Consider the following 26853-nt stretch of genomic DNA (forward strand, 5'->3'; position numbering starts at 1 on the left):
TGTTCTGATTGCCAGCTATACACTGTATAGATCAAACATGCATGATATGTGGAGTGAGGTAGTCTCTACAAATACCACGGCTAATAGAGTGTCAATCCATGTGAAACAAGAAGGAAGTGTGGTTCAACACACTCAGTAGATGGTGTTGGTTCAAACTTCTAGAATATGACACCAAGCAATATTAGAAAAAATGGTTTCCTAGTACAGCACTATCCTGTGTGCACAATAAAACTTAAGGCATAGTTGCATTGAAACACTTTTCAAAATATATGTCACCTCTTCTATAAAGATGGGTTCTGTAAATAGACTACAGCTGTCATCCTAAGGGGTTTGGGGGAGATCTGGTATGGTCTCAGTCTTAGAGATAGCACAGAGATCACCTAGGCTAGGAACCATTTCCAGTCCTATTTCTAAGAGTCTCAGGGAGCCAGATGTGGCTTCGGTCCTACAGAGAGTGGAGTTCACCAGGCTATTAATCACATTCATTCCTAGCCTTCTGGGTGGAAAACAGGTTATACACATTTCCTCCTTTGAAGGGATGGCCTTATGTGTTTAACATTTTTGCTTTCCCCAGTGTCTATCTGTGAGCATAAGGATTGTGTGCCCTCTGCAATGTGGCACATTGGTTTAATATCTGGTGGTGCCTGTCTGAAATGGCTTTAGCCTCAGACAGTGAGATCTCTGGTTCAACACTCTATTAGAGACTGAAGGGTTGATTGTCACCTTAGGTCGACCAGTTGGAGCTTGCCTAGGGACAGCAGGTACTTGATAAGTGATTGTAGAATTTAGTGCCCTTTCACTGACCAGACTTTGATACCAGGGGAAAATCTTTAATCAGAAAGATACAAGAGCAATAAATGTCAAAATCCAGCTATATTCAAGGCCTGAAATATGGTCATATCAGTGTTAAATTTCCCTTCTGTGTTACTATAACATATCAGTGTCACTACACATGTGTCTCTGAAGTCCTCAGGCATCTTTCTCACCATCACATTCTTAACATTTTGCACAGTGCTTTTCAAAACAGGTATTAAATAAAAGTCTGCTGAAAAAGACATCCTTAGGAAGCTTTGTCTTGTGTTAAACAATAGAAGCAATAAACTCAGATAAACATGTGGAATGAAAGGAACTCTTTTCAACGTCCTTTCTTTCTCATGTTGTCTCTCACACCACAGTGAGTGGGGTTTCCTTTGTGCTCACTATTGAGAACTCTCCTCTCTGGTATCCTGATACAGAGCCCTGTCCCAGGTATTCCAGAACTCTGCTAGGGAAATGTAACATATACAATAGCTCCAGGACTGCTCTCTCACACACAGAGCCAAAGGACTCATGAGGATAAACACACAGCCACCTTGAGCCTCCGGAAGAGACTCCCGACAAATGATACTTTCCTACTGAAGTTCAGAAATCTCAATCCATAACTGCATGGCATGTTGGTTTCTAGAGAGTTTCAATGAGCTATGTCTCTCTGTGTATATTGCCTTCAGTGTTGCATTGAAAACATGCCAGGCAGTCCTCCCTGACAATGTCAACCTACAAGAACATTTGCCAGCAAACAGGTGTTCCACTCCTGCTGTGCCTGGCACCTTCAGCAGCCCATAGAAAAGGATTCTGCAAAATTAAGCTATAAAAGAACTAAAACATAATTATTTCAGGCTTCATGGCTTTCAAACATCTCAGTTGCATATTCTTATTGGGGGAGTGTTGTCTGCTGTTTTTTTTATACACTTTAAATATATATAAAACATTCTTAGTTGGAGAACCATAAACCATCAGATTGTACAGGACTTCGGGATGACACTGCACAGCCCACTAATGATGATTGTTGTACTAGTAACAGTAGCCAGGGAGGGAACCAACTTAGGAGGCCACCAACCAACATATGGATAAAAAACTATAGTAATCTAGGATCAGTGGATTTTAATTGGTTGGGAAGAAGTATGAAACCATGATATTTGCAGGAAAATAGATGGAACTAGAATCATTATATTAAGTGATATAAATCAGACAAAATGACAAATAGCATATTCTCTCTCAATGTGGGACAGAGTTTAAATTATGTAGGTATGATGTGTGTGTGTGTGCACGCACTTACATGTGTTTGTTTCTATGCATGCTTAAGAATCATGACACATGATCCCCATCCTGAGAAGGAGGAATATCTTTGAACTAGGGGCAGAAAGGCTAATCAAACACAGTATAAATGAATTCAAAGGAAAGGTTATCAGGGGGAGGGGTAGAAGAAAGCTGGGGGCGGGCCTGCATGGGTGAGTCCAGTGGAGGAGGGGAACACATTCCAAAAGTGTATAATGTCACAGATCTCTGAAAATACTATAATGAAACTTGTCATTTTATATATGAAAAAAATCTACTGGGCTGGCAAGAAGGCTCAGTGGATAAAAGTGCTTGTTGCCAAACCTGACTACCAAAGCTTGATCCCTGGAACACATGGTAGAAGGAAAGAATGGACTTCAAATAAATTGTCTCCTGACTCTACACATGTGCAGCATATACATAGACACACACACACCCCATTAATAAACAAATAAATGTTTACTCATGATAGCTTCCTAGCTCCTGGGAAATATCAAATTCACTGCTAGAAGACGGCATTATTCTTTCCTATTGAAGATGCATGCAGCAGAACATGCAGTTTATTGTATTTGGGGCATTTTGTATTGAGAACTACTCATTCAGTTCTCAAAAACTTGTCTGTCCCTGAGTCACTGCGTGATTCAGTCCTCAGATCATTTGCTTTCTCGGAGCTTTAGTCAACTTGTCTTAATCATTTTAAAATGTATTTTTATCTTGCATGTTTGAGTGTTTTGCCTGCAGATATGCGCATGTACCACCTAGACACAGTGCCTTAAGGGTGAGGAGAAGGCACTGGCTCCTTCAGAACTGCAGTTCCGGGTGGTTGTGAGCTGCTATCCAGGTGCTGGGAACTGAGCCCTGATCTCTGCAAGAGCACACAGTGCTCTTAACCACTGAGCCATCTCTCCAGCTCCCAGTCACCTTGCCTTGCTAAAAAAAATTTAGAAACATCAGTATTTTCAAATATACAAATATAATATCACATACCAAATTTAGCCAGTCCCGAAGTCTATACATTTAGTGAACTCCTCTACAGTTAGGATTATATTAAAACTCTGATCTAGTGCCTTAGAAAAGGAATGCGAAAATTCTATACAAACTCTAAACTGTACTTAAACCCTTGCTGCAGGGACTGGGAATGTCATTGAACTCCAAGAGGATATGAATTCTCACAGGGCATCATGAATTACTTTGTGTGGATAAGGTTCCAGTGATAGAGTGTGGGAAAACCCTAAAGAAATATTGGTTTGTATCATAAATTATTAGCAAGCTATGTGCTTTTCTTAGAAACTGTTGTTTTGTTTACATGGGAAACTACTTTGAGGGGAGAAAGTTGTGGCTTCTTGACTTTCCACATTCAATGGATTAAAAACCACAAAAGAAAAAAATCATTTTTGTAAAAAATATTCTGAGAAGTCAATTATAAATGCCAAGGATTTTGTCCTCCTGACATTAAAATGACTGGAGTCATTTCTAGAGAAAAAAATTTAGATTTTGCTGATAATTAGCATAATATGCCTCAATAGAGAAACAGTTACATGCCAATGAATAACGGTTGTAATCATGATGCTTGCCTGTCTAATACATTTAGGAATTAAATAGCATTGAATATCACTGAACTGTAGCCACTGACAAAAGCTGGCTTTATCTTCTTCATACAACCCTCCAAGGGTTTACTGATGACAAAGTAAGGTCATTTATAAAATATATATTAGAAGTCATATCTAATTCTACACTTTGGCTTCTTACCTTTAATATGCTTTATCATTATTTATATGTAGCATTTCACATTTATGGCATTAGGGAGGGAGAAACTTGACATTTTGAAATCTGGTTCTTCCAGTTCCTTCACTCCCTGGGTCCTCTATAGGTCACAAAGATGTGACAACTCTCCAGGCTCTTCCATTGTCCCCAAATGTTCCCCTCATTAACAGTGAAAAACCACACATGCACTACACACGCGACACACACACACACACACACACACACAAACACACACACACCACATACACCGCAGTCTGACAACCAGAGCTGCAGTACCAACCTGCAGGGAAAGATGTGCCCACTGGATCAGTAGTGGTGTGAGCCCTAAAGGAAAGATAATAGAGAGAATAGAATGGATGAAGGAGGAAGGGATGGAGTCAAGACATATCACATATATTCACATGGAAGGCTCAAGGAATGAATAACAAAGGCCAGTGAAGTAAACGGAAGGGAAAGTAAACATACCGATCCACAAAGCTCAAAAAGGACCATTGCAAAACCACTCACGCATCCCAGCTGAGTCGATCAAGTTCAAAGAGAAACTGCTAAAACCAGAAGGAAAATGTAGTCTGCTGCTTTCAGGAAGACAGGGATGGACACTAGACAGGCTCTCTCAAGATAATAGTGTCCAGTAAACAAGAGAGTATACATATCCTCAAAAAAAATCGTGTGTTAACTACTTCAAATGTCTTCCTCTCCCAATTAAGATTGTAATTCAACTCTGTCTCTTTCTTCCTTCTAGTAAAACAAAATGTTGGATATTAGTACGGCTCAAGTCACTGATTTTTTTTAAAAAAACAAGGTTTTGGGGATTTTATTTTTAATGTTTTTTGTGTGTGTGCAGTGTGTGCCACAGCCTCTGCAGTGTGTGTGGAGGTCAGAGGGCAATCTGCAGAAGTCAGTTTTCTTCTGCTGCTTGGTGTTCTAGGGGGTCAAACTCTAGTCATTGGTAGCAAGTGCCTTTGCTGACAACCATCTCACAAGTTCTGGTTTTGATGTCATGGTGAAAAAATATTATTTCCCTAATCCTGATTATCCAAAATCTTAAGTGTGGCCACTAGGCCTTTCTTTCACCAGCCTTCTCCAGTGAAACCCTCCCAGTCTGCTCTACTCCCTGCTGGTATCTGGACCCACACTGGAGTACTAAGCTGCCTTAACTCACTGTTGCATAGAATCAAAGTCGACACACCTTTCGGATTTTAGAATCTCACATACAGACCCAATTATCTACCCTTCTTGCTGGGCTCACTGTTAGTTGCAGATTTTTGGAGACACAACTAAGAAACAAATTTTATGGGAGAAAAGACTGGACTCTAAGCTTGAAGTTGGCTTTAAAAGATGAACAAGTTATTTTAACTTAAACTTTGTGTGTTTGGTGTGGCCATCTCGAGAAAGTTGACGAATGTCGTTAGTCTGAAATACTGTTTCTTACTGAGGTAGGAACTGACAATTTTTTTTTCATAGTTTAGAAACATATTTGTCACTGAAACTAGCAAGTAGACACTGAGGCTTATCTGTTTTTAAGAGTCCATTCTATTTGCTTTTCTCAGCCCTCTGCCTTACTTTCGTTTCTATCACTGCAAGACATGATCAAGGCAACTGTAGAAGAAAGAGTTCGTTTGAGGTGTACAATTCCAGGAGGAGGATTTCCAGAAGCTTCCTAGTTACGGTTGGTGAAAAAAAAAATGGACTTTTAAACATGCCTTTTCTCCGTTTTCTTCCCTCTTATGCTTACTAAAGCCCTCTCCATTGTGGTCATTGATTGCTCCCGTCGAGTGCTCTAACGATAAGGTGCTTTCAGAGCTTTTTTTTTTTTTTTAAAGCAGTAGAATTTGCTGTCTTGATTTTTGCTGATATGAGGAACAAGACCGTCTTACCAATTTATGTCTTGTGACCTCTAGAAGGTAAATATGCATCAGTGGCAGTTAAATTAACAAGACTGGATAGAAGTCTGGATATTGATCCAGAGTGCAAGCTTAGCCTTCAATAAAAAGAATAAAAGCCTCCCCCTGCTTCAAGTCTTCAGATGATGTCATACTTTTTGCTGAACTGAAGCTGGAAGAAATTAAGGAGCCTCTCTGTCCTGTCTCTCTACAGGCTCTTCGTTTCAGAAAGGCTTTCAAAAACATTTTTAAGAATTATGTGTGTCCTTATGTAAATGTGCGGGCATGGTTTTGTGTGAATGTGTGTTTGTGGAGGTCAGAGGTCAATGAACCCCACATGCCCCTCAGTCTACCTTGTCTGCTGAGGAGTCTTTCATTGGCCTGGCGCTCACTGCTTCTGCTAGGCTTGCTTGCCATCTATCTCTAGGGAACCTCCTGTCTCTACCTCTCCAATTCTGGGATTACAACTGTGTGCTACCATGCCTTGTTTCTTCATGTAGGTTCTGGGGTTTGAACTCAGATCTTCCTGCTTGCCCAGCAAGCAACTTACAGACTAAACTATCTCTCCTGTCCCTCAGAGAGTCTTTAAAACAAGTTTCGGTTCTCATCTGGTTCACGTGACATAATTTAAATAAAATAAATCCTAAACAGGGAAGGTAAATTCAATGAGTCAAGAAGGTGAGGGTAAATTCTTCCATGAGGTCACCCTTCCCCATCACAGAGGAAAAATCTTATAAACTCCTGGAATGTGCACGTGAAACACGGGCAGATGTAGTTCTTTGGTAACCTAGGCATACATTTGACAGGGAAAGGAAGCAAGGGTGGTTGGTGGGTTGTCAGTCATGTTATCTTAGATACTATTTGACCCAGGGACCAAGAACACTTGATTGATGTGGCTCTAGTCATATTTGGTCATGGGATAGCAAACAAGGAGAGTTTCTCCCTACAAACAAGTTTATAACATCTTTCTTTAAATGTCTGTGAGGAGAGGAAATAAGAAATCTCACAAGTGCTCATTTTAGGTATTAATTTCACTCCTCCAAAAAGCAGACAAGAGGTCATGATTAGACCTAGAAGTAACTTATTGAGGAAATATCTGTGATGGGAAGAGGGAGATGGGGAAGTCAGGGAGATCTAAATCCAAACCATAAAGGGGAAAGTGAGCAAGGGTGCGTGGTGGAGTGCTAGACAGCTGTCTTAGCAGGCTTGAGATACTATTTGATCAAGGGACCAAGAACACTTGATTGATGTGGCTAAAGTCGTATCTGCTATACGATGAGAGCAAAGTTACTCGAGCAGCTATGGGCTAAGGTAAGCCCCATGTTTCCACTGTGCTATTCTGTAAGTTGAGGAGGGCAGGTGAACTCACACTGTTTGTAGGAGGTTATTTTCTCAGGATGCTGTGGTTTGGGGCAATTGATCTCTCGAAGCCTCCTCCCACAAAAGAAAGTCTGCGCACTGTGTGGTTTTCGTGGGTTGTCAGAGGATTGGAACGCAGTGCTCATTTGGGGAATTGTGATTTGTTACCTTATCCACAGGCTTCTGAGCGGTGCTTTCCATTTTCCTCCTGTTTTAACTTCATAAGCCTTAAGAGAATTAATGGATAACGCAGGGTGCAGTGGCGGATGCTAAGCCATTTACTCTTCCACCTCAAGTCATAAATCCCAGAAAAATGGTCCTGATTTCCTCGTGCATTGTTTTAAGAAGCTGATTGACAAGTCATCTTTTTTTTTTAATCCTCCAAATCTCCAAATCTTGCATTCTTCCTTTCTCACTAATCATTAATTCAATCCTACCAGCCAAAGTGGGAGATATGGTGCTGATTGACCAGTCCTTCTCCAATCAGACTGCTTCTTCCAGTGTTACTGAATGCTTGGGGACACACACACACACACACACACACCTTGTGACTCTGCTCTGTCCAGTTGCCTTTTCCATTTCGGTCTATCAATCTGATCTGACTTATCCTGCAATCCTTTAATCAAGTGGTGTTACCCACAAGCTTTCCCAGACCCTCACCATCATCAGCATTTCTTCACCCCCACCACAGCTGGCCACACAATACTTCAGAATGAAGCAAGAGGAATCTCTCCTCAGGTTTCTGGGCTCTAGAGAGTCCAGCTCTGATTCTCATAGCCACAGAATCCTCCTTGTTATAAAGGGACTATGGGACTAAAGTCTCATGCTTGATTGGAGCCTGAACCCTGAATTTCACCTGTCTCCATCCTCTCCGGACTGGCATCACGGGTATGTACTTGTCACTGCCAACAGGTGGCTCTCAGAAGGCCTGGGCTGAGGGGCTCACAGGCACTTGCTCGGCCCCTGCAGACTCAGGGGAAGGAGAAGAGCAGCAGGTGCCCTTGGTCAGCCTTCTGACATCACCATTTTCCCAAGTAAAATTTCAAGTTCAGCATCCATGGCCTATGCTAGATTAAAGGCATATCTCTACTAAAGGTAAACCAAAAATGTGCAGGAAAAAAGGAACTCACAAGATTAATTCGTTCATAAGATTAGTGGTAAGCATCAATCCACGAGCGACACTCTTCAGAGAGTTGATTTCATTCAGCCTCACCAACAACAGCCTTGCTGGGTTTCACTCATCCCTTTAAAACTAAGGAAGCCAAGACCTGGAAAAGTCTCGCAGGAGGTGGGTCTTTCTTCTCAGGTCTCCATGGCCACAGTCTCTTCACTGCACCTTCTCGGAGTCTGAGTCATTGGTGTCAACGTGCTTTAAAAGATGACTAGAGTGACTAAAGAAAGTGTGTAGTATGTATTCAGTGGAGTTTATCAACCCATGAGGAACAAAATGTTGTCACTTGCAAGAATGGAATCTCCAATCATTGTGCTAAGTGAAATAAGCCAGACTAAGGAAGTCAGATGTTGCATGTGTGCAACTTGATCTATCCATCTGTGTGTATAACATATATAAATATTACACATGACATGAATGTAGAAATGTAAAACTATTTGGGAAAATGTAGGGTACTAGAGAGAAGGTAAGGGGTGATTATGGTCAAAGCACATGACATATTTGAACAAAAGTGTCATGTTTATAAGCTATTATTTTGGATAATAAATATAAGCTGATAAGAAAATTAAGAGTAAGCAGCAGATGACTGGCTTCCCATTTGTCAGTTGGGAGTTGTCGAATTGAGAATTCAAGCTGCAAAGATTGAAATTCTAAAGCTGAATTTTGGAAACCTACCTGGTTGAAGTGAGTAGCCATTGTGGTTTGTGCAATAGCTAGTTAGTGGTTAATTTGGACATCATCCCATGTGCTGGGCTTAGAGATTTAGGAATTCCAAAGATCTTAGTTCATGTTTCTCTCCATAGCCTGTTTTCTTGCAGGCAAAACCATTTGCCTTATCTACCATGGAACAGATATTAACAAGAAGGAATGCTCATGATGAAGGGTAAGCGAATACAAAACTAAACAATGGCTCTCCCTTTAGGGGGTGAGCTTCCCAAAGAACAACTCCTACACATTTATGTGACAAGCGGTTCTAGAGCAGCTTTCTCCAGACGGGGAGGGATCTTAGTCTTCAGGGTTAAAAGAGCTGAATTTCTGGTTTGCACGCCCACTAGGCTTCTTCCTCTATGCTCCAAGTCCATGAAGACGCAAGCCATTTATGCGTATACTCTTTAAATGCTACTACCAAAATCAAAACAAATCAGATGTGGTAGGCATGGGTATTATGTCTCTAGGCTCGGGGGTGGTGAGATTGTACACATAAAGGAGAAAGGAATCTAAGCACTAGGTCCTCAGCACCTGATCTCACATGGCTGTATCTCTGCACTCTGTGGCATAGTGCTATTGAAAAGTCTCTAAACATCTTTTTGGAAAATGACTCATGCTAACACATGTTTGTTCAGGAGAGGGAACAGAAACACAGGGCACTAGTGATCCAAGCCATTGTTTCATACATACATGCAGGAGAAGGCTGTACCTACTACATGCAGCTGCAGTCCCATGCTCCCAAGGTTACTTCTGTCTCACCAGATTTAAGGGATTCTAGCAAACATTTGTAAATATCATGCTCTGTCTGAGTCAATAACAATGAAAGATGTAGGAAATGGGAGCCATACTGGGAAAGTTCTTGTTTGTTCTTAATTCTCTGAAATTCTTTTGACTTCATGTTAAGAAAAGCATAGAATTTATTCAGAAGAGATAAATAATAAAATTGGTTGTGTGAGCTCTCCATTCAAACAATTAAAAAAAAATGAAAGAGAAGAAGCTCTTCTCCAGGATTATATTTTCTTTTGAGAACTGGAAACAAATACACTTAAAGACTCTAGTTGACGGAGAGACTGCCTTGAGAGCATATAATTTTTAGAACTCTGTTTAATCAAATGAAAGGTGGATCATATTTTAAAAGACTTTACTTTCCTTGGACTATTACAATCAAATCGAAGGAATCTTCTCTGGGTTTGTGTACTTTTTAAACATCTGCAAATAATGTCAAGCACCTGCACATTTGCCACCACCAGCCACACACTTCCTGACTAAAACAAACCCTGGCCAGGAGTTGGACTAAACTCTTCAAAGTAATCTTTGGGGAAATTCAGTGAGCACATTGTCATATTCAGTAAGAACTTGGAAGGAAATCTGCTTTTGGTTGGTTGGTTTTTAGTTTAATTTTGTTTTGTTTTTTAATGTATATATCAGTCTGTTATTGATAGGTAAAGACCCAGAGAAGAGAAGGAAAGGGAGGGGAATCAGTATCAAGAGTGGAGGGTAGAAAAGAGGAAGGGGCAAACAGGAAGAGAAGACACGGAGGAGAGATCGAGAAGGGAGAGAGAAACGGAGAGGGAGAGAGACAAATCCACTTTCTTAGTAAGGACAATAAACCCTGAGTTTTACGAGGTTGTGCGGGTTGCTGCAGAGGAATACGGTAACAGCTGGAGATTACGGTACTCGCTAGGCTACCGCCTGCCTGTACTACGTCAACCCGAGCTGCAAAGTTCCAAGCCGCTCTTTTTCTGGTGTCCAGGAACTGAATATCAAACTGGTGATCGTGGAGTTATTGGCTCGCTGTATTTGTCATTTTCTTTTCTCTGTTTTCAGTCTTTATTTTAAAAGATCCAGGAGAAGCAGAAGCGAGCCCGGAGTTTGAGGTGTTCGGCAGTGGTGGGGTGAGTCAGCGGGTGCTAAGGACTGGGTCTTGGTCTTTGAAGACTGTCCCCAGTCCTCCTGCAGAGAAACAGCCGGCGGCTGCAAGGACTGAAGATCCGCTTCTCCTGGCTCCAGGACCTCCGCAGCCGCGCAGCAGGTGAGTAGCGCAGCAGTGCGGAGCGCCTGCATCCCGCAGGGCCGGGTTGTGGGGTGGGCCGATGTGCCCCCAGACTTAGTCCCGTGTCTCCGCTTTGGGACCGGCTTTGATAGCAGCACCCCAGATCACCGGGTTTCCCTGATTTGCCATGGGAAGCTACCGTCTAGTTAACAAGTGCCATTTTAACCCATATATAAACCCCAGGTGGGAGAAAGCGGGTTCCGCAGTGGTGGCACGGTTTGGATATCACCAGTGAGGGCTTAAACTTGTGATTTTTTTCACAACAGCCTGCTTCTGAGATCTCAGCCTTAGGGCTCTACCCCAAAAGACAAAGTATGAAGGTCCCCAAGCCCCAAACCCCTGTCTTATGTCTCCTGGTCTGGTCCTTTTGAAATATAGAAATCAGGTTATTTGAGTAGATCGTGACCCCTAGCCCAGAAAATCCCAGGCATCCCCAACTGCTGGCACGGGGACTTGATTTTTTTTTTAAACTCCCTTAGGGAATCCGCAGTGACTGCTACTCGCAAAGCCTGGTCGGAGTAATGCACTCCCACCTAGGTCTCCCAGAAAGCCCGGGTGTGGCTCGAGACTGGAATCCCTAGAGCGGGCGCCCCTTGGAGATCCTGCCTGAATCTATCCGGGCCCTGTTTAGCCTTGGGGATTGCCTTTGCTGAGAACCTGGCTCTTTCTCGAGGGTGACTTGGCTGGTGGACAGACCCGCTCGCTCTGCTCCCACGAGCGCAAATTCGGCGGGAGAGAGCGTGCGCGTGGCTCTGCGGTTCCGTGCTCTCTGAGGTTCGCACTCTCAGGCCGCCCTCTCCAGGTGACTACGGTACAACCTGTTCTTAGGGAGATACGGAGGATCCTCCAAGTTCCAGGTTCCACCTGCTTGCCTCTGTGCGACAACCACAGCTGCAGTCGAGCATGTGGAGCTGAGGTGGCGGTGCAGGAAGGGGGCGTTTCGGGGTTTTATTTTCTCCAACCTATCTCTCGAAATTCAGCTTCCAGCTACTGCAGCTTGGGGTTTTATTGTCATTATCTGAGGTAGGGAGATTGTTTTGATTTTATTTTTTATTTTTTGCTTGCTTTTGATTTGGATTTTGAACTCGGTCAGCCAAGGCAAGGTGAAGCATTCGAAAGCAGCTTGCCAGAGGGGAGTGGGGAGGACTGCAGAGGGGGACAGAACACGCAGTCCCCTCCCTTGTCCTGTATTGCCTACGTCAGGGCCGCACAAAGCCACTCGTGGACTGCAGAGCGGCGGGCTCCCAGCAGGAGTCTGGTTACTGGGCGAGCTCCCCAGGGCCTGGCTCACGGTCTGCCTTTTTCTTTGTGTTTTTTATTTTCAGCTGAATTCAGATAAACGAAGCTCCAGGGCCACTTCAGTCTCAGCAAATATTTCAGACCCATTTCACCTAGCCAGAACTTCTAGAAGCTGGAGCTAGCGGTATCCCACAGATGAGCGGCCAAGTTTGAGAGTAACTGCCGGTCAGCTGCAGCGCCCGGATGCCCAGCGTCCCTGCTTTGAGCTTCGAAGGCTGAGCCACGCTAAGCCACCTTTTCAGCAAAGACTAGTCACAGACTTGTGAATTTCTAATTGTGTGGATGCACAGGATGGATCAGACTGCACAGAAAGGCGGGTTTTTGTAATTTCTGGTTGCTTTCGCAGCATGTCCTTTTAAACCTTGGGAAGGTGTCCCCAGAAGCCCAAAACGCCCCTGGCCATGTCACATTTAATGCTCGGTGCCTTAACGCGGCCCTCTGAGGGTTCCCAGGGCTGCCCGGGGTGGTTCGCAACAGGTGTGTTCTCTCCCTCCCCCAGCCCAACTCAACCGGCAGGATTCCCCCAAGCTGAGTTTTTTTGACTTGGCTTCCTCACGCCTGCTTCCGCCCCCCACCAGAGGGTGGCCGTCCAAAGCCGGACCTCGCCCCTCCCTGGGACCATGGTACTTCTCTCTGAAAATGCTTCCGAAGGCTCCAACTGCACCCACCCGCCAGCACCGGTGAACATTTCTAAGGCCATTCTGCTTGGGGTGATCTTGGGGGGCCTCATCATTTTCGGGGTCCTGGGGAACATTTTAGTAATCCTCTCGGTGGCTTGCCATCGGCATCTGCACTCGGTGACTCACTACTACATTGTCAACCTGGCTGTGGCAGACCTCCTCCTCACCTCCACCGTACTGCCCTTCTCTGCCATCTTTGAGATCCTGGGCTACTGGGCCTTTGGCAGGGTGTTCTGCAACATCTGGGCGGCGGTGGACGTCTTATGCTGCACAGCGTCCATCATGGGCCTTTGCATCATCTCCATCGACCGGTACATTGGTGTGAGCTACCCGCTGCGCTACCCCACCATTGTCACCCAGAGGAGGGGCGTCAGGGCTCTGCTCTGCATCTGGGCGCTTTCCTTGGTCATCTCCATCGGTCCCCTGTTCGGATGGAGGCAGCCGGCTCCAGAGGATGAGACCATCTGCCAAATCAATGAGGAGCCAGGCTACGTGCTGTTCTCAGCGCTGGGCTCTTTCTACGTGCCACTGACCATCATCCTGGTTATGTACTGTCGAGTCTACGTAGTAGCCAAGAGGGAAAGCCGGGGCCTCAAGTCAGGCCTCAAGACCGACAAGTCAGACTCGGAGCAAGTGACGCTCCGTATCCACCGTAAAAATGTCCCGGCAGAAGGCGGCGGAGTAAGCAGTGCCAAGAATAAGACTCACTTCTCTGTGAGGCTGCTCAAGTTTTCCCGAGAGAAGAAAGCCGCCAAGACGCTGGGCATCGTGGTAGGTTGTTTCGTCCTCTGCTGGCTGCCGTTCTTCCTTGTGATGCCCATTGGTGAGTGTTCTCAGTCCCACTGCTTACAGTTACAGGGGGGAGTCCCACCGTCAGAGGTGGAAAAGAGGGCTTCATTTCAAAGACACAGGAAGGAAGGTCCTGGTGGGAACTGGAGTTTCTCCTCTTTTATCCCAGTCTTCTTTGCATTCATTGGGTTCTAGGGCGCTACTTTGTCAGCGGCAGTAAAGAAAGTGCCTGGCTGCTTTGTTGGTCTCTTTAATAAGAATGTCGACTTTTCTTAATGTCCTTAAGCCTGGTTAACTTAAATCCACTAAATCTCTTTAGAGTCCCCAAAGGAGACTACTGGATACTACCCCTGTTATGCGATGGGTGGGGAAGAAGGTCCTCTTGGCTTGAAAATAGACAGCATGCTTGTTCTGGGCAAGCCTGTGACTGTATGACTGGGTTAGATGGTTCGTTCTGCTGTGTTAGTGTGGTGTCCACTTAGGCTCTCTCTGTGCTCATTTTGTTCTCAGAATTCAGTGTGGAAGAGAATATGGTAAGCCACTCACAGCAGAAATATTTTTTCATGTTCAAACTAATTAAAAACTGTAGAGAATCCACCATTAAGAATGCCAGTAAGCAGATACTCTTTCATTTTAGCAGTGAGTTCGAAAACAGACACCACCACTCATATCCAAAACCATCCCGGAAGTTGCAGGTGACAGCTTGAAAGCAGTACAATAATAATGTTGCAAATCCAATTTTTGCAGATGCAAAATTAGCTGTTGTCAAAATTAATTAGCTCATTATCAGTATCAACAAGCCAATCCACTGGGGACAGTCTCCTATCTCTGAAAAGCCTTCCATGCCATTCCAAAGCACTTCTTTGCTATTTTTAGTTTGTAAACTAAAATACAGACTCACATGCTGGTTACCACCAACTATAACAAACACAACGTCATAGCAAATGTGCCTTCTAAAGTGCCTTTGAATCCAGTATCAATTACAGTACCATACTGTGTAACAGGATGTTACAGTAGCATGCTGTTTCGGAATAACAGGTCTAGGTTTTGAGTGCCAACGGTTCCCAGGAGTTGACCAGTCTTTTCAACTGTCAGGGCTACCACACATGGAAGAAAGATACTTTTCAACAATACAACCACCAGCCACGTGTAGCTGTTTAAATGTAGATTAAAATTCAATTATACCCAAATTCCATCTCTCAATCCCACCAGCCACTTTCCAAGTACTCAGTGACCAGCTGTGGCCAGCAGATACATTTTGAGACAGTAGAGGCACAGATGGTTTCTACAGCTGCAAGATTTCTGTGGAGCGGGGCTCCTGGAGAGGCTGACCCTACCCTACATGGCCTTCCTTGTGCCTGCCTGTCCCTGTTCCTAACTCTTCCCAGAAGGATGTTGGAGCCTGGAGGTTACTGGAGCGACACTCTTTACCCACTCTGCTTCCTTTCCTCCCACACTCCTTCTCTTTCTGCCTCCCAAAGGTACACTATCATAGCTGCACCTGCTCACCCCACAAATGCTTGCTGAACCCTTGTTTCAACCACTGAGGGTGAACAAGGCAGAAAGTCCTTACTCACAAAATAGACACATGCATACATGCTCTAAAAATGTGAAGGACCAATAAGCACTGTCAGAGAGTCCCCAGAATGAGAGGCCAGGTAGCATAAGGCTGATGGGACAGGTGTTCTGAGAAGTGCCATGGAGTGTGGGGGATATTCCAGCAGAGCCCTGACTGAACCAAGCTTGGAAAATCCTAAGGGAAGAACAGGTTGGCAGAGGGGACAGTGGCTGCAAAGATGGGAAAGCCTCACCTGCTCAAGCAACAGCTGAGGACAAAAAAAAAAAAAAGAAAGAAAGAAAAGAAAGCCAAGAGTAGATAAGGTCACATCACGTGGGGGGTATTTTTTCTTTTTTGGTCAAAGTAAAAGTTGCATAAATGGTGATATATTTGACAGAGACTGAAAAGAATGGAAAATGAAAAGGGTGGGGAGGGGCTGAGGAGGTGACATCTGAGCATCGCTCTCCCACTATGCTGGGAGTGTCTCTTAGAGTGTCTGACAAGTGGGCAGAAAGTGTGTGAACTGGGAGCTTTGAGGGGGCACAGACTAAGGGTAAAATCTTGGGCACACCAGTGTGTACAAGGAGAGACACAGGGAAGCCTGCCAGAGAGGAGGCATCCAGAGAAAAGACAGAGAAGAACCAAGCCTCAGAGGTGTCAAGCAAGGAGGGAAGCAGGCAACAAAAGAAAGGGGGAGTGTGTATACCCCAGGAGATGGGAGGAACATTAGGAAAAACAAGAAGAATGATCAACTGTGTCACACATGGCTCCCAGGTAGAGCAAGTGGAAGACTGTGGTGGACAGAGGTCAGGTGAGGCTGAAGGCTTCTGTAGAGGGCTGGGAGCAGAAGCACTACTGGGAATCCTCCAGGGAGAATGGCAGATCAAATGGGATGAGGGAAGGCAGACAACACTTAGGAAGACTTTGCTAGAGGCACTAGGAAAGCGTGTTGTTGGAGAGAGCCAGGGGCAATTCTCAAAAGCTGAAGACAGGCCTTGATGTTTATATTCTGATGGGAAAGATCAGATAGAGTGGGACACCAATGGCAGAGGCAAGAGGCAAGGGAAGTGCCCAAAAGACAGAAATAAGGAAGCAGTCAAAGGATGTGAGCACCACAGCAAGAAGGAGAAGGAGAGCATTAGAGAATTCTCAGAGCACTTCAATATCCCCAGCGAACGAAGAAGCAGAGAAGGGAAGGAACAAGGAATGTGTTCTTTGAACAGCAAGGAAAACGACACGAGCTATCTTAGGAATGAGTGTCTGTATGTCATGAAAATTTAGTCAAGACACACCAGTTTCCCAAGGGCCTTTTTGGAATTTATGGTCATGAATCTGAAACAGAGCAGGGAAGAAGGCTACGCCATGCTCTCCCAGAGCTAAGTGGCCGAGGGATACAGGGTGTGGCTGAGGATGCATAGGCATTCGAGGAGATCACATCTGGGAGGGATGGACACTGATGGAGTCAGATCAGGGCCCACACAGAGCGGAGGCTGGAAAGAGTCAGAGGTGATGGATACTTGGGACTTTAGGGTTGTGTTGGTGACAGGGGATGGATATGGAGTGTGATTACCCAGATCCTGGTGTAGTGCTTGGAACTTAGAGTCTTCTCCTAAGCGTTGCACTTTCAAGGAGTTAATAATGCCAGAGTAAAGATGTTATGACAGAGGGACTTGTGGTTTTAAAAATTAAGCGGAAGTCGGGCAGTGGTGGCACATGCCTTTAATCCCAGCACTTGGGAGGCAGAGGCAGGTGGATTTCTGAATTCGAGGCCAGCCTGGTCTACAAAGTGAGCTCCAGGGACAGCCAGGGTTATACAAAGAAACCCTGTCTCAAAAAATCAAAAAAAAAAAAAAAATTAAGTGGATTTCTAAGTTTGAGACCAGCCTGGTCTATACAGTGAATTCCAGGACAACCAGGGCTACAACAAGAAACCCTGTCTCAAACAAACAAACAAACAAACAAAATCCCAAAAATTAAGTAAGTAAATAGACACAGAAGAAAATTGAAAACCTACAGTTCACAGTGTGTCAGAAGGCTGCTCAGTGGACCAGGAAACCCCTAAACTCACCAATGTGTGATTGACAATTTTCTCTTAACACCAAAGGAATATGAAGATATTTCTCCCAGGAGGTATGGGCAGGTGATAAGTCCAAGACACCAAAGCAGAAAGAATGAAAAGATGAATTCAGCACACCCTTGCTTTCCAGGGCCTGGAAAGTTAATAAAAAAAAAGAAATGGGCCTAAAAGACAGATGCTCAAACAGCATCAGTCCCACGTGCTAAGGAGTACAACAGTTAAGTTCATCTGGAAGTCACTGTAGAAGCTTCTAGAAGGAGCATTGCTAATGCTGCAGGTTAAGAGAGCAGGACTTGGACTGGGCCATCAGTGAGATGTAACTTGTTTTCATTAGGAGCCTTAAGTGCCTTTTTCACATAAGATGTGAACAGAAAAAAATAAGTAGGCCATCATGTTATCAATCCCCAAGAGAAGAGGTATCAATCCACACTAAGCAACCCAAGTTTGAAAAGATTTAGAGATAAAGCAGAGTCGAGAAGGAAGCGGTATGCTGTGCTGGGTCGTGAAACACCCATATGCTGGCTATCTAAGGAAAATCAAATGAGTGAGTTCTAATTCATCACCAAAAGTTCCTGACCACTGAGGTTCGATGGCTCACACCTGGAATCTCAGCCCCTAACAGGTGGTGTCAGGGAGATCAAGAGTTCAAGGTCACCATCCGCTCTACTACACTCAAACTACAGTGAGTCTGAAAACGGCCTGGGCTTTGAGAGACAGTGTCGTTCAAAAGTCCCCAAGTGGAGTCCAAGAGGAGGCTTTTTTTTTCTGCCTTTGTCAGGACATGCTCTTTTCCTCCAAGCTCCTTCTCACCACGCCTGGGGTACATGCTGGATTGGCCAGCGTGTCAAGAATCTAACTGGACTGCTTTCTAACCTAAGTCTTGTTTGTCCTGTCTCCTTTTTGCAAGCCAAATGTTTGGTTGAAGCTCAGAAGCCATTCAGCCTTGGGAGGTGACACTGGTGGCTGCTAACAGCCATTCTGACTTGCAGTGACAGCTTGTAAGAAGTGAGTGTTGATGGCCAAAAACTAAGGACAGTGTTAGCTAAGGAGAGGAAGGGTGAGACCGACCCCTAGGGAAGGGCCGGCCAGCTGCGTGATATCATCTTTGGAACTCGACCTCTTGTCTGTCTGACTACTACTTCCTGAGGCCTGAGATTTAGACCTCAGCTCTACTTTTTCATAAAACATGGGACACCATACAGCTTTCCCTGCAGTGCCTAGCTTAGAGCAAATGACAATAATTACTGATCTTATTAGAATTCAGACGAACCATTATGGATGTGTTGACATATGGCTGTTGCCATGGGTATGTGGCCGTTGCCATGGGGGGAGGGCGGATATCCCTGGAAGCGTGAGAGGGAGAAAGCATTGGAAAATAAAAAGTGAAGGGGACATTTATCAAACACATGATTACACGTCCAAAATCTGCATATAGTACACTGAGACAATGCCTAACATTGAGACTGGGCATCAGAGGAGCCAATAAATTGGGTTGGAATTTGACTTATAAGGGCAGAGAACATTTGAAGATTGTGCTTCCCCGGAAGACAGGAGACATGGCAGCAAGGGCGGGTGCGTTCTGAGCTGGGATGCTCTGGTGAAGGGAGAGCTGCCAAGGTGCTTACTAAATGGAAGCAGAAGAAAACAATTTGTTTACTCAACAAAACTTCATAGACTGCCTATTATGTTTTAGGTGGCTAGAAAATCACTGACGATAACAATGAATCTCTGAAAGTCAGAACAATTAAAAATGCAGCAGAGCTTTAGACGGTGATAAGTGAGAACACAGCAAATTGAAAGCACTGACTCGTAGAATGGCTTTTAAATGTCACATAATGACTGGTCCCTCAGTGGGTGCCCAGATAACAGGTGCCAATCATTGCTTTCCTGTAGGTAACATGGGACCAGGCCCACGGTTACTATAGAAAAGGATGAAGTCATATGGGCAGTGGTATGAAGGCAATCTAATAGTGGTTAGGGTTTAAGATAAAAGACCAATATTTCAGCTATTCCTACCACATCATGAACCACCCAAAAACACTGGCAAAAGGCAGCATCCATCTTACCTGTATGTGGGACTGTGGACCTAAGTCAGAACTCAGCCTGGCTGGTGGTCAGAAATGGCTGGCCTTCATGGTAGCCCATCATCTTCCAGCGCTCTAAATCATTGTTCTTATAGTGAGGCCATATGATCTCCCATCATAGAGCATCAGCTACCAGGCCTCAGTGGAACAAACTGGATCCACCTCTGGCCCAACATCACTGGATCAGGAGACCGGCCTAAGGCCAAAGGGAAGAGAAGCAGACCAGTCTCTTTATACAGGAGTAATGAATACATACAGGGATGGGGGTGTTATTATGATCTTGCCAAGTACTGGTCCTGAGTGTGTGAAGCAGCCTCTCTTCTTCTATCAACTACATTGAGAATTTGCCATGATCTGGACTTTGCACAGCATCCAAAGTCCTTCATTTTCCTTCATGTGGGATTCCAGTTTCCAGAGTGAGACCCACAAAAACAACCCTGAATTGTATACAATGCCAGAAAGTGGCTCTGGGCGGTACCTCAAAAACCCATACAGTGGACTAGGGTAGTCCTAGGCACTAAAGGCTGAAATTCTCTCCCAGAATGACCTAACCTTTGAGCCAAGATCTATATAACTGGTTGATCGCTAGTGGTTAAAAGTGAGTGCGAGTCCTGGGTATATGGCTCTGTTGGTAGAGTGCTTAGCTAGCCTGCCTGAAGCCCTAGGTTCCATTGCCAGCACTGAATAAACCAGACATGGTGGTGCATACCTGGAGTTCCTACACTCTGAGGTAGAGACAGGAGGTTCAGCAGTCCAAGATCATTACCCACTAGATAGTTCAAGAGCCAGTCTTGTCTAAAAGGGGGAAGGGGCAGGACCAAACAGAATATGCAAAGAACCTGGCTGGGACAGCCTGGTGCCCACAGGGATTTTCCAGATGGCCACTGTGGTCAGAGTCAATCCATGTCGGATGAAGCTGCAAAGAGAAGTGCCAGATCAGGCAAGGTTTGAGAGTCATTTTGTTTGTTTGTTTGTTTGTTTGTTTGTTTCGAGACAGGGTTTCTCTGTGTAGCCCTGGATGTCCTGGAACTCACACTGTAGACCAGGTTGGCCTCGAACTCAGAAATCCACCTGCCTCTGCCTCCCAAGTGCTGGGATTAAAGGCGTGTGCCACCACTGCCCGGCTCTTGAGAGTCCTTTTAAATAAGTTGTTTTTAATCCGATGACAGCCAGGGCACAGGGATGACAAGTTCATATTTCAACATCTCAAAGATGAATTTAAGATTGTGGCTAGACCAGTTGGGAGACCTTTGCGTTGGACAGGCTCAGCTATCTGTGTCCTGCCAGGTACAGTCTGTATCATGTGGTCTTTCCGGGGTTCTGTCTGCATGCCTCTGTGGTTCCTCCTTGGTCAGCACCTTCTGAGCTCCGATTTACAAGAAAACATGCCTCATCATCACAAATAGCATATCCACAGTTGGCTTTAAATGAACTTCGGCTCCCTCTTCAAGACAAATTTGTCTTGAAGATATATATATTCGGGCTGGAGAGCTATTGGCCCTGAACCCTGCAGTGCTGTGAACAATAGCTGAGTCTTTTAAAGCCTGTGTCGTCTAGCAGGTTCCTAGGCTAAGGAAGCCTGGCTCTGTAGGCACCTCACACTGCTGCCGCCTTGCCTTACTTCAGCACTTTGAGATGGGGAAGAGCAGCTCTTCTGAGGCGTTTTCTTTGTCTAATGAGTTTCTTCTCTCTCCACCCTACTATTTAGCTTGCCAGTCTGACACTTACATAGTGGCCTTTCATTTTTAATAGCAGATTTCTCTGCTATTCGGACATTTCTCTCCACATTTGTATTAGTCATTTATATATATATATATATATATATATATATATATATATATATATATATATTTCCTTCGACAAAATTGCTTGTCTGTGCTTGAAGGGCACTTTTCTCCTTCATTGTCTTCAGTGATCACTCATCAATACTGGCTTGTCTGCCTTCTGCAGAACTCAGATGGGCTGAGGAGATGAGATGCAGCTGCTTCATATTCCAAAGAAACATCTGAGCTTTCTTTCAGATTTCCACAGCACCACACACGCACACGCACACACACACACACACACATACACACATGCACACACGCACACACACACATACGCATGCACACACGCACACACATGCACACACGCACATACGCACGCACGCGCACACACACACACACATGCACACACACAGAGCCACTCCCACACTTATAACATCCCAAATTAGCTCCCTCAGATCTGGTCATTCCATATCATCCTACCTGCCCTGTACCCTCCCATGACTTGGTACCTTGGTCTCTTTTGATGCCATTCCACACCAGGTCATTTCTAAACAACAGAGACTTCCTTCCTACAGCTCTGACGCTGGCAGGTCCAAGATCAAGGCACCAGCAGACTCATGCAGTGAGATCCTATGTTCTGGTTCATGCTTTGTTCTAGCTGTCAAGGCGGAAGAATGGAGCGCTGGGGGCCTTTTCCTCATTGCATCCCAAACCCCTCCCTCCTAATATGATTCTATTAAAAGCTGAAATGTCAATATACATACTTTGAAGGACATGATGCCTCAGAGCAGAGGACTTGGCCTTCCAGAACTTTCCTCGAACATACTGACTATGCCAGATCTTGTACAACTCCAGGGTTGTTGGGGGCAGGAAATAAGAAATTGTATTGGTCAGCTTTCCATACTATAATGGAATGTCTGAGGCGATTAACTTATAAAGAAAAGAAGGCTGTTTTGGTGCATGGCTCAGCAGATTGTAGTCTAAAGTCTGGTGGCCTCATTGCTTTGGGCTTCAGATAAAGATAGAGCACCATGAAAGGGGAGTGTAGAAGAGCAAATACTTAAAATCAACCAAGAGACGAGAAGAACAAGAATTCCCTAACCCCCTTGGAGCTCAGCCTCAGTGACTTTAGGACCTTCTGTAAATCCCTACCTCCTGAAAGTCCCCAGCATGTTGATCTAGGCAGCAAGCTCTTATGGAACCCACTACAGGATGTTAGGGTACACAGACTATGGCCCTAAATCTGTCTTATTACTATGTGTGTTCTTAGTGTTCTGCAAGGTGAGGTCGGTTAGCCCAGTGGTTGGCCCTCAGATATCTAGTCTCTAACTCGCACACCTGAGGAACCTCAGGCTGCTCTTCCATGGGACACTACTCCCCTGGTGACCCTGCCACACCCTACCTACCCTCACTACAACTCTAGACCATAAAGGTCTGACCATGATTCCATTAGTCCATGGCTAAGGTCTACTTGCTTTATTGCTATTGGGTAGGATGTCACTCAGTATCAAGAGTCCCCTTGCCCACCTTTGGTAACATCCTGAGCCAATTCACAGTACTGTTTTCATTCTGGGCTCAGCACAAGGAGGTCTGTGGGCTCCATGCACACGGGTACTGCCCAAGACTTGCTCTCTGACCCTGATCAGCTCCACAGCCCTCAGATCTAGACTGCCTTCCCCTCACCCTGAGAATGAAAACTTCGAGAAACTTCCCCAGCCCTCTCTTGTCTTCAGACAATTTTAATGGCTCCTCCATCTCTGCTGAGGAGGAGCTCAGAACAAGTGACTACCTGCCTTTTTCCCACCATCTCCGTCCCTTCTCTTCACAGTCCCTCAGAGTAGACAGGGACAAGGCCTCTTCCTCTGGCAAATAAATGAGACTCTGCTGAGAATCTTGTCGCCACTTCCCAGGGTGGCACCCAGATTCTGTGAAATAACCATGGCTAGGGGGCTGGTGAGAGGCAAAACCAGGTTTTAAGAGAAGAGTGGAGCTAGGTTTCTATAATCCTTATACTCGGTGACCACTTTTATTTGCATCTTTATGGGGTTTGTTTGTTTTCAGTCATGTAGACGTAGGAAATAGTTATGCAGTCAAATATTTTAATCCGTTTCTTCATGGAATGTGTCCTCTGGGGATACTTGAAGGCGCTTCCCCAGCAGGCCTCGGAGAGCCCATTTCTTTCAAAGCATCATGTATATTCTATCCGAGAGGTTTTTTGTTCATATTTCGGTAAATGACACATAACTGTATTAATTTTGAAATGGCTTTAGATCTGTCTCCACAGATTTATTAAGTTATCCATCAGATGCTATCATACTTTGAGAATGCCATTTGTCATAGTTAAGGGGATCTTGGATCTGTTTTATTTACGTCCCATTCATCCGTCTCCCTGCTTCAGCACTGATGCTGCATTAATCGAATAACTGCTCCCTTGTAATACTGTAGTTTCCTTTAGCCCCTCTGTTTCCCTACATACCATAAAGGACATCGATCCCTTTAAGACCTGGATTACAATTCCTGAGTGACTATTCCCTTTCAAAATTATGCCTTGCACTTTCAGATGTCCAGTCTTCCCAGAAGCTCAGGAATGTGCTTCTGGACCCACCTTGGAACTGTTACTGTTGCTCTAATTCGATTACAGGTGTCCCCAAAAATATTTGTGACAGTGACATTAAAAGCTGTTACTTTGATGTTTTTAAGCACACATACACACACACACACACACACACACACACACACACACATATACATGACACTGGCTATCAGTTCTGGGCCAATATACCTCATCAAATCAAAGCAGGATCTTTCTATAGTTTACAGAACTATTCAGGCCCAGTTTTAAAATGCATTTCAATTCATTTTCATTTTGGAATTCAGTTTCATCAAAACTGGATCTACAGTTTCATCAAACATGGATTTTTTTTCTTATAAAATCGATTTTGGTGACTTTGACGTAATCAATTTTATTTTATACTATTGTCCTAGTTTACATCCTTGGATTAGGTGCCCTGTGAATAGGAGGCTGCCCCACTAAACATTTACTTCAAGTTTGTATTTCTGCTTCCACATGAAGTCAGTCTGCCATCTTTACCTCTTTTGGGTACCAGCTTTATAAAGCAAATTGTAACACATTGAGTTTTTTTTTTTCCGACCATCAGTAATAGTTGAACTAGTGTAAGAATTATGTGTGCCCTGAAGCTTTGAAAAATTCGCCCCATAAAACACTTGGGCTCTATTCCTTTTATGGATGTAAGCCTTTGAGACTTGGTTCTATTCCTTCCATGGATACTCATCTATTCTGATTGTCAGGTTTGATAATTTTTATTTATTTTCCGTTTTTCCTTCTCCTTGCTGTTGAATATTTCGGTTTGGATTTGTGCACCACAATGTACAATTTTTCCTCTCTTGATGCCTTCCTCACCTTCCTCCTTAGACATGGAAAACCTTTTTCCCATGCTTACTGCAACAAACTTTAATAAGACTCTCCATTTTATGAGTTTATTGGCTTGGTTTTTTTTTTTTTAATGTTTATTTTTTGGTTTTTTCTTTCAACAAATTCATGTTCTGGGTGTATTACTTTCATTTGTTTTCCAATTAATTGATTTAGTCTCTAGGAGTTTCTCTCTTTCACTTTCTGGTTACAGTTTTGTTTTTTCAATATCAACTTGACCACAATGTTTATGTGCTTGGGTTCTCTCTCGTTGAAGATTGGAAACAATCAAAGCTATTCATCTCCCTCTAAGCAAATTCTCATTTTTTTTCTCCTAATGTTTTACTCTCTGGGTTTTTTTTTTTTTTTCATCTGCTTGGTCTTGCTTTTTTTCCTTTCTTTTGTTCTGTGTAGACATCAAAGGAGTTTTTGTGGTAGTGGTTAATTTGAAAATAATTGGTATTTTATTGCCTAGTTTCTTAAAATTAATTCTAATTTACTCCATTCTAGTCAAAAAAATGTAAACTCAGTGATTTTTAGCTATGGAAATAATTGAGGCTTTTAGAAGTAATAAATGATCAATAATTCACAGGCCTGATAGATTTTATGTTTAATAGATTTTTGTTGATGATTCACTTCTCTCATTTTTACCCTTAGCCACTATTTAGTTTGTCAAACGTTCTGAGGGCTGGTAAACTCCCACTGCTCCTGAGTTGCTTGTGGGTACTTCTATGTAGAAAGATGGAAAGCTGTCGTTGTCACCCTGGGATGCTATCACAGAACAGCACAGATTAGTGGCTTAAGTAGCATCATTTTCTCCTCATGCCTCTGAGGCAGATGAGTCCTGGTCAGGGGGCGGTACGATCAGTTTCCAGACCCCAGTTACCTTCCCTGGGTCTTCACTTGGCAAAAAGAGACTTAGACCCCCTTCTCCTTATAAGGACACAAGTGCCCTTCACAAGTCTTCACTCTCATGACCTCTCAGAAATCTAACTGCTTCTCATCTGCCCAAATTCCTCCACACTGAAGACTGGAGCTTCAACATACCAGTGGGGAACACGTGTCTTTCCGTGCTACTGCTGTGTGGACAGCACTTATAGAATTAGTTCAATTCTTGGACCTGAATTCAGGATAGAAGCTACAACACTGGTGGAAATTGGGGGAAACTGAGGCCCAACTTGGAATCAGTGACTTTTTGCTGGCCCTGTGTGGCTGCCTTCAGAGAGACAGTACAAGGGCCCCATTCCCCAGTCCAAGCCCTAGTCTCTCACCTACAGGACACTGCCCCTCTTCTGGACTCTGCCTGTTTATCCCAGGGAAGAGAGGGTTGCATTAGACTCGTAGCGTTCAAACCAAGTTTCAGGATTCTGTGCAAACTATATCCAAGAAATAAACTGGATGTAAGTGGTGCCTTGCCAACTGGAAACCCTGAGTCCTGAGCACTAAGCAACACCTGTCCCCAACACTGCCCTGCTGGCAGCCCTGAGAGGAGATCAGAACACAGGTTGCTCTTCACCAGGGGTGTCGAATTCCAGACTCAGTACTTGACCCTGAGAGGAAGGTTGCAAGGAGAGTCACCTGCCTTTCCCAGAGGGAAGGAGGCAAAGCTGACCTGGACACATGGGCTGCCGTTATTCTGGAATGCCCGCAGAGCAGTAGTCTTTGTCCAAAAAGGCTTTGAGAAGGGAACAGTTGGCGTGCTCCTTTTTAAAAAATGTGCTGTCCACATTTAGCTTATTGCTAGGCACCTGGTTGGAAGTTAGAAGCCCACTATTCACAAACTGACCCACGTAGATCCGTCCCTCATTATGAGAAATGTTTTAGCAGTACCCCTGCAGTCTACAATGGTGTTGGCTTGCCTTTTCTCATGATTTCATGAACACTGGCCAATTACTAATAGGCAATCTTAGAAAGAGAAAAAAAAAACTGAGCCCTATTCCACGCATCCCAGGCTTGCCTTCAACCTCCTTATGGAGTGAAGGGTAACCTTGAACTTCTGACCCTCCCGTTTCCATCTCCCAGATGCTAGGATGATAGGCATGTGACACCATAGCCTACTGGGCTTCCCACATCTTAAATAATGATTGTTTTTAATTCCCAGATTCCTGAAGGTTCTTAAGAAGTCTTTATATCATGTG

At 44.3% G+C, this 26853-nt stretch overlaps 1 protein-coding gene across 7 annotated transcripts in view; it reads left to right on the forward strand.

The window, feature by feature from the left end:
- The first annotated feature begins 10649 nt into the window (after positions 1 to 10649).
- Positions 10650 to 26853, forward strand: part of Adra1a (adrenoceptor alpha 1A) — a 95909-nt gene continuing 79705 nt past the window's right edge. For 6 of the 7 annotated variants that reach the window (XM_031361504.1, XM_031361502.1, XM_031361497.1 and 3 more), the window contains exons 1-2: positions 10650 to 11011; positions 12358 to 13834. In XM_031361504.1, coding sequence (XP_031217364.1) covers positions 12952 to 13834 — 883 coding nt within the window. In that variant the 5' untranslated portion in view covers positions 10650 to 11011; positions 12358 to 12951. Of the gene's footprint in view, positions 11012 to 11740; positions 11835 to 12357; positions 13835 to 26853 lie in introns of those variants that run through there. The other variant, XM_031361499.1, reaches the window with a different exon arrangement.

This window comes from Mastomys coucha, unplaced genomic scaffold (assembly GCF_008632895.1).
Source record: "Mastomys coucha isolate ucsf_1 unplaced genomic scaffold, UCSF_Mcou_1 pScaffold9, whole genome shotgun sequence".
In the NCBI taxonomy this organism is placed as follows: Eukaryota; Metazoa; Chordata; class Mammalia; order Rodentia; family Muridae; genus Mastomys; species Mastomys coucha.